Source organism: Populus alba, chromosome 9 (assembly GCF_005239225.2).
Source record: "Populus alba chromosome 9, ASM523922v2, whole genome shotgun sequence".
NCBI lineage: Eukaryota > Viridiplantae > Streptophyta > Magnoliopsida > Malpighiales > Salicaceae > Populus > Populus alba.
Genome location: NC_133292.1, coordinates 946,924 through 957,248, shown reverse-complemented (window position 1 = coordinate 957,248; position 10,325 = coordinate 946,924). Strand labels below are relative to the sequence as shown.

At 32.4% G+C, this 10,325-nt stretch overlaps 2 protein-coding genes across 4 annotated transcripts; one reads left to right on the top strand and one right to left on the bottom strand.

Moving 5' to 3' along the window:
* Positions 1-693: 693 nt before the first annotated feature.
* LOC118034625 (beta-glucuronosyltransferase GlcAT14A) lies at positions 694-3,980 on the top strand. Of its 2 annotated transcripts, XM_035039964.2 has the most exons (5): positions 696-1,105; positions 1,345-1,671; positions 2,308-2,383; positions 2,803-2,918; positions 3,194-3,980. In XM_035039964.2, exons 2-5 carry the CDS (start codon positions 1,554-1,556, stop codon positions 3,736-3,738), a joined length of 855 nt encoding a protein of 284 aa, XP_034895855.1. In that variant the 5' UTR covers positions 696-1,105; positions 1,345-1,553; the 3' UTR covers positions 3,739-3,980. The 2 variants fall into 2 exon arrangements, with proteins under 2 accessions (XP_034895854.1, XP_034895855.1); XM_035039963.2 differs by having other exon boundaries at positions 694-1,671.
* Positions 3,981-7,784: 3,804 nt separating this feature from the next.
* On the bottom strand, positions 7,785-9,609 carry LOC118034626 (protein RGF1 INDUCIBLE TRANSCRIPTION FACTOR 1). 2 transcript variants are annotated; one of them, XM_035039966.2, is made up of 4 exons: positions 9,487-9,609; positions 9,219-9,395; positions 8,894-9,115; positions 7,788-8,351 (listed from the first exon to the last, which is right to left on the bottom strand). In XM_035039966.2, exons 1-4 carry the CDS (start codon positions 9,487-9,489, stop codon positions 8,136-8,138), a joined length of 618 nt encoding a protein of 205 aa, XP_034895857.1. In that variant the 5' UTR covers positions 9,490-9,609; the 3' UTR covers positions 7,788-8,135. The 2 variants fall into 2 exon arrangements, with proteins under 2 accessions (XP_073267328.1, XP_034895857.1); XM_073411227.1 differs by lacking the exon at positions 9,487-9,609 and having other exon boundaries at positions 7,785-8,351; positions 9,219-9,476.
* Positions 9,610-10,325: the final 716 nt, after the last annotated feature.

The following is a 10,325-nucleotide window of genomic DNA, read 5'->3' as shown; positions in this document are numbered from 1 at the left end:
GTGAAATAATGTGTACAAAATACTGAAAAAAGAACACCTAGAATATGCTATAAGAACTTGGATAAAAAAAAAACTAATAAATCACTTGGAAAGACGAAGGATTGAAATATTCTACTAGGCCATTATTTCAAATCAAAATTTAGCATTACGCCATCATTTTATTTTAATGCAACAATGTCAATTGTAACCGGTTAAATTATGGCTTCGGGGTAATCATATGTTTTCCCTATAATTTTTTATATATATTCTAAAGATTTATTGGCGCAAATTTTTTTTAATAGATTTTATCTTTTTATTATTTTATCAAGGTATTTTTCATTCCATCCAATTTCATTATCTTGTAAATCACATGTCAGGATTTTATGGATCGATGATTAAAAAAGAATTACGCATGAAAAAAAAATTAAATAATGACATGTAAAGAAAACCATTGAATACCAAAAAAAACTTAGAAAAATATAGGAAAAGTGGTTGGACTATTTTAAAATATATATTATATATTTATTTAATATCAAATTAAAATTATTTGAAAAATATTACATTTTCTCTCTAATTGAAAAAGAAAAGATTGTTTTTTTTTTTTTAATAATCTTTAAGGTAATTTATGTTTTTTTGAACTAAGTTTAAGGTAATTTTAGAAAAATTAAATTAATTATATAGAAAGCATACAATTCTTTCCTCATCTATTAGGAATTAAGATCCAGCTCTTAAGCTTGGAATCTAAATTAAAAAGAAGAAGAAGAAGAATCATGGTGCTCATCGGGTCCCTTTACGATGACAACCCACAAATCCCCCCTCCAGCTAAATTCATCTTGTTGATGTAGATGTGACTGTTATTATATATATATATATATATATATATATATATATACATGTCTTTTTTAAGAAATTGAATAAAGTGACGGCAGTGGTCTTTATGATGAGTCAACCGTCTTTCTTTCATCAGCCTTTTTAAGATTCCGGTATCCTCCCTCCGGTGGCGGTTGGCACACCACGTTTCCACCGCCCCTCCGTTGGTCTTGGTTCTGAATTATACTCCTACAAGGCTACAACCACTGCTACTGAAAACTAGTTAAAGTCAACGAAGTTAGAGAATGGAAAACAAGTACTTGAAGTTGCTTCTGCAACAAAAGAAACAGAAATGGTTGTTACTGTTAATATTATCTTCAACCATCTTGCTTCTTACTACCATAGCATCATTCTCATCTTCCCCTCAATTGCTATACAAATCACACAGCAACAAATACCATTTCCAGCAGGTTCCACGCTTTGTGGAACCTAAATTGGAAAACTCACCTTCTTCTCCCGTACATAAAGTACCCCGCCTTGCCTACTCAATTTCAGGTTCTGCTGGAGATGGAGTGAGCTTGAAACGGGCTTTAAAAGCACTCTACCATCCGAGGAATCAGTATGCTGTGCATTTGGACTTGGAGGCCACCGCGGAGGAGAGGTTGGAGCTGGCGAGATGGGTGAGTGAGGAGAAGGTTTTCAAGGAGGTGGGAAATGTGAGGGTGGTTGTGAGATCCAATTTGGTAACTTACAGAGGTCTAACCATGGTTAGCAATACGCTTCATGCTGCTGCAATTTTGCTCAAGGATATTGATGATGGGGAATCTTGGGATTGGTTTATCAATTTGAGCGCTTCTGATTATCCTTTGATGACTCAAGATGGTAATAAATGCATAATTTATATTATACAATACGTTGTCAATTAATTAGTACTTGATTATAAGTAAAGTAGGTTTGGTCCTCCTTGGGAGTCGGTGATTTATATATTATATATATCCTTGTTCATTTTCTTAAGAGAAGGGGGAAGAACGGAGTACCTAGAAATCCATTTGCTTTAATGGCCATCTCCTAGTTTTTGCTGTTAACATCAATTCTGCTTGCTAGCTTAGCCAAAAACATAACTTCTGTTGTTTTCTTGGCTTGATTATGATGGCCACAGTTCCATGTTAACAGGATAAGTAAGTATTAAATTTGCGTAGTTTTTTAGCTACCGTTCGCACTATTTGCTCTCGCTACTGATTACATCGATATTTTAGGGTTATTTTTTTGTTCATATTGGTGAGTTCAAATCATCGGCTAGCGTAGCTATAATAAACAAATTATAGTTTAACTTCATAACTTTAAAACCTGGCGATGGCAAGGCTTATTCTATTTTACCATGCATTCATTGACATGCAAACAGCTGATTTCATTAAGTTTTTTAGCTATAGAATTTTGGGAAGTTTTAATTGTGCTCTGTGCAAGCCCAGATTGATTTCTGATGGCATTAACTTGTGGTTTCTGTTTTCTTCCTCACAGATATTCTTCATACACTCTTTGATATTCCAAGAGACCTTAACTTCATCGAGCATACCAGTGACATTGGATGGAAGAAGTATGTGGTTTATCTGCTCTCTATACCTTTCTCTCTGTTTTCTTTTTGGAATGTTTGCGGCGTGAGGTTGGATAAGGATGGAAGAGAGGAGGAATTGGGTGTCGAACAACAAGGATGGAGGCCTAAGGGAGGATCAAAAGGATCCTTTCAATCTTTCCCTACTTGTACTTCTAATATGGCGAGTTGCCTCCTATAATTTTCCTTTTTTGCAACTCTTAATGCTCTCAACTTCGATGGATTGACTCTCATCCTTCTCCTCTTTTATGTACCGAGCAACCAGATGGATGATTCCATCCTCTCTCCTTTCTATCCTTCCACTTTATCCAAACATAGCCTAAGGGAGGGTGCGGAGGGGAGTATTCATCTTCAATTTTGTGTTTAAGTTTTTGCTAAAAATTGGATTTTTCTGAACCCTGCAGAGATCAAAGAGCCAAGCCAGTCATAATAGACCCAGGGCTATATAGCCAGCCAAAATCAGAGGTTTTTTGGATCTCAGAGAAAAGGAGGTTGCCAACAGCATATAATTTGTTTACTGGTAAGATATAGAAGAACTAACAACATATCTTTCAACTCTCTTTTGTCCTAGAAATTATTTGGATGAGCTTCTGAGCATGTAGAGATTGAAATGTCATTAAATTGCCAGTTTAAGCTAATAAAGTGTCCAACGTTTTCAAGACTGAACTTGAATTGTACAGGAATAGAGCCATAGAGGAGACGGTACAAGCAATTAAGTTGCAAAAAGCTCATCTATCTATGTGTATATTTACAGAGAGAGAATTTTAAAATTAGTTGTGGTACTGATTTCCTCAGGTTCTGCTTGGATGATGCTCTCTCGACCTTTTGTGGAGTATTGCCTGTGGGGATGGGACAACCTCCCAAGGATAGTCCTCATGTACTATGCAAACTTTCTCTCTTCACCTGAGGGATATTTCCACACTGTAATCTGCAATGCTGATGAGTTCCGAAACACCACTGTTAACCATGACCTTCATTTCATATCTTGGGACAACCCTCCTAAGCAACACCCTCATTTCCTCACAGTAGATGATTATGAGAGCATGGTTGAGAGCAATGTTCCCTTTGCAAGGAAGTTTGGCAAGGACGACCCGGTTCTTGACAAGATTGATTCTAACCTTCCGGGACGCAGAGCCGATGGGTTTGTGCCTGGTGGATGGTTCACTGATGAAGGAAATGCAAGTACAGTTCTCCCTCGTATTAATTTAAAGAACACCACTGAGCTTAAGCCTGGCCCTGGTGTTCAGAGGCTCAAGCGCCTGATGAGCAGTCTCTTGTTAGCGGATGATTTTAACTCGACACACTGCAAAATGATGCCTGCTGTTTCGAAGATGAAATAGCTACCAAGGCTTTCTTGCCCTTACATAGGTTATGATGATTCCTCTGTTTGATGAGAAATTGCCTGTAGATTGCTAACACACCAAATAAGCAGGCTATATGAGAGGAGTGGGAACTCTCTCTCTCTCTCTCTTGAAACAAGAAAGAAAACCGCCCATATTTAGAAGATTTATTTACAATTTAGTCCATATAGTTTTGAATTAATTACTTAATCCTTATAGTAATGCTTTCTTGCTTTGTCAAATTTCCACTTCTTGCGCGCGCTTTTTTTTTCCCTTCTTAATTTTGTTTTTCAATATATATATTCTCAAAATAAGATAGAATTGATAAAGGAAATAAATTGTTTAAAATTATGATTTTAATATAGCTTTTGAAAAACGAACAAAGACAAAATAACTAGTTTTGTTAAATATATAAGTAATTTACAAGTAAAGAAGGTCGAAAAGAGACACTGTTCAAGCATAGGATATTGATTAACATAATTTGATAACACTTGTACCCCGTCTAATGAAACACGCTTTAATGCACACATATCAAGCGTAGGATGTTCATGTTTTGGAAAGCTAACAAAGGCAACACAATATAAAAAACCCGAGTCAATTATTAATGTCAAATTAAAAAGTAGGTGTACATAAGAAGAAATACATTATAATGGTGTTTAAAATAAACACGCAACTAAGAACATGATACATCAAGTAAATAATGAAGGTTATAACATGATCCTAAAAATAAAATAGCATACATGCACCAACATGACTAGCTCGAGTTATTTCTAATATGTTACAATTTTTATATCCAATAACACTATTTTACTGAGAGTATAAAAACATGTAGTTTCATGAATATTACTATTTATCTTAAAAAATTCATAAAACTAATAATTAATGAATTATCTATCATTATCAAATTGAAAAGTCTTAATGATGGAAGAACACTAAGTTTGAATCATTTTATGAAATTCATAGAAATAATTAAAGACATCACCTTTAGATTTTATCAAATATAACCAAGTCTTGTGAATACAATCACAAAAAAAAAAAAAAATCATAAACTAACAATAATAAAAAATAAATAAAACTAGAGATGGATCCATACATTCAAATGGACTAATGAAAAACTTATTAATGTCTTATTAAAACTAAAAGAATAAAAAAAAGGACGATTATTAGCCAAAACATTAGTATCACACAAAATAAAAAAAAATATTATAGTTTTGAAACAAACTTAAAAATAAATGTCTTAAATTACCAAAAGATGCATGTCCTAATTAATGATGGCATAACAATATCTAATTTTTCAAACGATGACCCGAGCTTATAGTAGAAAAATACTTTCTTGAACAAATATTATTAACATAATATAGTCTACACACCCAATAATCTTATTACTATTGAGATTCTAATAAAGGATAAGAATGCAAATACATTAATTATAAATAATTTATTTTCCCGATGATGCAAGACACTAAGAAAAGATTGCTAGACTAGTCTGGAACTAATAATGTATGTTCTAGTGATAAAGTACTAGTCAAATTAAATGTACTAGATTTAGTGACTTGTACAGAAACACCACTAGTATTATAAATATGAGAACAAAGAGGGAATTAAGGATAGTGGGATCATATATATATATATATATATATATATATATATATATATATATGATATTAGCCATAGATAAGGAATACAACTATAGTGCTTTTTATTGTCATCATGATGAATGAACTTGAAGAGACCATAATCAATGGTTTTCAATCACCATTACGTACCCCACTCATCAGTTTTTTACTTGTTAATTATAGCTCTCTCACCAGAGAGGAAAGCAAGTGTCTATTATATATTTTATTTTTAAAGGGTATAGATTAATTGTTCAAAATTTAAATTTTTTTTTTAAAGATTATGTTTCATAAATTTTAAGTTATTAAAAATTTATATAAATATCTATATTAATCTAAAAAAATATCTATTACATATTTGGAATGGCTACAATACGAACAACCTCCTTTAGTAAAGTAGGGGGCCCATAGAGAGTCCTCGTACTGTTGTTGTAGCTATATCGGACCATAATTTTATTGGAGCATGATATTATGACATTGTTCCTCACCTCTGACTGTAGCAAATGCACTTTCATGATTAGGGAAGGGTTTAGTATGAAGGATAACATGTGTCATCCGGCATACGATTAGCTGGCAGTTCCTGTTTATCCTTGATGTGTCATCCATTGATTTCATAACTTAATTTTTAACCTCTATTTTTATATATATTTTTAAAAAAACTGAAAATCTAAAATAAAATGTCTTTTTGATTAAATTTAGTTGATTTTAATAATTTTTGCTATCTTGGTCATTTTTATTAAATTTATGTGTGGTTAGAAATAATCATATAAAAATGCAAAAAAATAATATAAAAGTACAAAAAATGCATATCTAGGGTTTGAAACTAGAGCAATAATTGAGTATCACAAGAAAAACCAAGTTTAAGAATTTTTGAGCCGTAATTGAGGTTTGAATTGCAGAAGAAATTGAGAAAATGATTTAATTTGATCTAATTTGGCTAAAATTGAAAGAAATTAAAGGTTGAAGGAAGTCTTTGAAATAAATAGCCAAGTTTGAAAAATTGAAGGCATAATTAAAGAAGAAAACCAAAATTGGAGTTAGATTTTTCAAGATTACATAATTTTAATTCCACTACATTTGAAATGAATTGAATTAATTCAAACCAGCCCATTTAATTTATATTTTTAGTCCAACTGTTTCCAATTGATTCAATTCAGTCCCATGGGTTCATCAAATTAATACAATTTAGTCCTAAATCCAATTGAATCAAGCAATCTCAGCAATTAAACCCAAATTCCATTCTTTTAATTCAGCTCCTCAATTCTAAAATTCTAGCAAATCAAATCAAGATCCAAATTTCAGCGATCAAAATAAAAAAACCCCAAGTTTCCAAGCATTGAAATTCCAAAACTTCAGTTCCCTCTCCATTTTTAAAACACGAGCACATGAGGACGGGAGGACAAGAACCAAAACCAAGAGTAACCATCTTCCTCACCACAATAACACTAGAAAATCCCTTCCATTTCCCACAACACCATCAACACTAACCATCTCCCTCACATAAACCCAGCCGTTGCCCATTTTAAAAACAACAAACCCTTCCACCCATCTACCCTATAATTGGTCTCTCGATTTTTCCCACACCACCAGTACATCTTTTCTTCCTAGAAGATCTATAACCTATCCAGCCATTTTTATGACATTTTTACCCCAAGGTCAATTTCAAACAAAAGAGAAAAGTGATGAATATTTCTATTGTTTGTGCGTGTAACCCTGTTTATGTCAATAATTGTTGTTGATTAATATTTGTGGCGTGAATCAAATATTGTTGGTAATTGTATCTTTATAAAATAATAATAATTATAATAGAAAAAAAATAAAAAAATAAAAAAATATTTAATTTATTGATGTAATTTATTTTAATTGTATGGATATTATATATAATTTAGGTTAGGTCAAGGTAATCGCATCAAAGTTCATTAAATAAGAATGATGACTTTTTAAGAAACTTAGTAAATTTTTTTATGAAGAGTTTACATATTAATTAATACTAAATCTATATTTTTTAATAATTTTTTAAAAATCTCTCATATCAGCCAGTATATTAAAAAAAAATAATAAAATTTTCAAAATACTCAAAAAATAAAAAACAGAATGATGCCTTTTTAATTGAACTCTTCGTTACAAAATTTAATAGATGATAACAGTTAAAAAGGTAAAGGAGGTGCATGTGTGCAAAGAAGAAGAAGTAATATTTAATTAAAAAGGAATGAATTACAATAAATACTCTTTTATTACACCAATAGTTTAACACACCCTATTAATTTCCAATCTTTTTGTGTTAAATTCAGCAATATTTATGTTGAATTTTTCACTTGATTATAGTTTTGGTTTGGAAGCTTTAAATGGCAAAATGTATACGAATTGACCTCCAATTTGGACAGATATATATTGGGGCCGGGGGATAAACTCTACAAAGGAATGTATTTTTTCAAAGAAAGAATTTCGCCATCAAAATTCATTTCTTTGGCATCTAGCAATATCGTGTGTTCTTGCACCTTTCATGAACTTGTAATTAAAAAAGCTGAGCTGTGGGTTTTCTTTATATAAAAACCGTTCATGTGTGGACATAACATTTACACCATTGCATGTCCCCAGACATTATTGCTACCATTATTATCCACCCACTTAATTGTAAACTACAATTATTTTTCTTTGTTAAAACTTTGAAATCCATAATTACTCTAATTTGTTTATATCAAATTTTATCGATCTTTCCTCCGTATGCTGGCTTGTGAAGAAGGAGCTGGATATAAAAGAGTTTTTAAGCATGCTAATTAATGATTAGGGTCCTAAAGGTGCCCTATGGGGGATGCCTTTTCTCCTCCTTGAAGTAGAATGTGGTGGAATTGGCGTGCTTTTGTACATGTCTTGCTGGCTTCCTTCACGCAATTCTTCTTCTTCCTTTGATGGCAATCTTCTTGCCTTTCCATCTCTAATTTCCTCGTTCTTGGTGCTTAAGTTAAAGTTGGTATCTCCACTGTTCTTTATTCCTACAAGCTGGATTAAATACCAAGTTAACTTTTGTTTAAACCGTTATCCAAGCAAAATAACAAGTCCATCAGGAACAGGAAACTTTGCAAATTAATCTAGCCAGCTCCGATCAATACCAATCATGATCACTACTGAAATTTTGATGATTGTTTGCATATTGCAGCTTGTTTTTAAAATGCTTTTCAAACAGTTTTTTTTTATTTAAAAACATTAAATTAATAAATTTTAGAAGTTTTTTTTAATAATTTGAAGAGACTATAATGTTAAAAATAAAAAATAAATAAGTATTTCTAAAAAACACATTGAGCTGCTTTCCAAACACACTTCTCAAATCTTGGTACACCCACAATGTCACTAATTGAAAACTACAAGGTAAAATTATGTGATAATAATTTGGTATGCAGAGGGTAGAAATCAAAAAAGAGATGCAGCTTTTTGGTATAACAACAATTGTCCTAGTTTTGAATGACAATGCGGGACAGTTTTGAAAGGAACTAAAGGGTCGGTAGAAATCTGATGAGAGAAACGAGAAGAAATTAAGAACTGACCTTACATCCCAAAGAACAGAAACGAAAGGGATCCAGAAGACTTCTCCCACAAATTTCGCATAAATGAGAGACTCCTTTACTAGTGCTACTCTTAGGTTGTGGTCTCTCATTAAGGAAAAGAACTCTAGCACTGTTTATAACGTAAGTTTGAACTCCACTAATGTCCAAAACCTTTTGAATCTCAGCAACCCTAACAACATCATGATACGATGACCTTCTGATCTGTTTTCACATATCCCCACACAATATATTTCTCAGAGATGCTGCATTCATGTGATGAGAATGGAAACAATAATGACTCGCCGGAACATAAAAGATGAATTACTTGAATAACAGGATGATCCTTGTGCTGAGTTGATCGGCAATAGAAGCAGAAGGAATCGGTGTTGCAATCAAGGCAGAACATGTTGCATTCGCTACGTGGGGCTTCTCTATGCCTGGGGCAAATGGTGAAGAATGCAGCCGACAGTAGTGATTCAAGCCATGGTGGTACCACCATTTCCTGTATTGAAGCACCCGATATATTAAAACCATCAACCGGGTCAGCGATTCATGTGTATAAATTAAAATCAAAATAACTCCATTGTTGTTACCATTTGAGAGAAGGACCAATGTAGCAATGGAGGCACCAGAAGTGAAGAAACGTGTATTCCAGGAAGGGAGAGAGGGTGGTGTGGAGGGTTCAGAGAAAATAAAAGAGATGCTTAAGATATACCGACAAAACAAAGGAAATGCCAAGAGGACAAGGAATGTATGTAAAAGCATGCTAAAACACAAGGTTAATGTAACGGTTGAGATCCATGGGGGTAGGTTAAAAGGGTTATCCTATCGTTGGATTAATAAAATCAAGAAATAATGAAAGGAAAGAATATAGGAGAAATTAAAAAAAAAAAAAAAAAAGAGTAATGCTATTTTTTAAGAATGAGTTCTTACAATGATATGGCAGCCAACGTGGATACTCCAAGAATGTTTCCTTTTAAAAAAACAAGTACTTTTCTTTTTCAAGCCTCCATCTTATAATTAACCTATCTCAATTATTACACTTTTTGTTTAATTCTATAATGCTAGAAAATTAACAAATACAAATAGATAAATTTAAATAATATTTCTGTCAGTAGATTATGATGGATTTATTTGATTGATTCTATCTTCGTAATATCAATTATTAAACACCTATAAAAATATTTTCTTGGTATATATAAATAGGGAATTATAATAGGAAAATAAGAAATAAAAAAAAAAAGGTCAAGAAGTATAATGACATGTCATTTTTAAAGATAAAATTATCAACAGATTTAAATTTTTCCATCAAATTGATTAGTAAATCCATCTGTAATATTTAATTTATGACCTGACAAGTGACGCTTCCCCCCCCCCCGATTTCTTCTTCCTCCTCCTCCATTTTTCTTTGCAACAAACAACACGCCCCTAA

Bases quoted from the DNA above. Each gene is read 5' to 3' on its own strand.
- LOC118034626 (XM_035039966.2), bottom strand. The intron at 9,116-9,218 runs GTAATTCATCTT...ATGTGAAAACAG, and splicing joins AGGATCATCCTGTTATTCAA to ATCAGAAGGTCATCGTATCA. The intron at 8,352-8,893 runs GTCAGTTCTTAA...TATTTAATCCAG, and splicing joins TCTGTTCTTTGGGATGTAAG to CTTGTAGGAATAAAGAACAG.
- LOC118034625 (XM_035039963.2), top strand. From the start codon at position 1,095: ATGGAAAACAAGTACTTGAAGTTGCTTCTGCAACAAAAGAAACAGAAA. The intron at 2,384-2,802 runs GTATGTGGTTTA...TGAACCCTGCAG, and splicing joins AGTGACATTGGATGGAAGAA to AGATCAAAGAGCCAAGCCAG. The intron at 2,919-3,193 runs GTAAGATATAGA...TGATTTCCTCAG, and splicing joins AGCATATAATTTGTTTACTG to GTTCTGCTTGGATGATGCTC.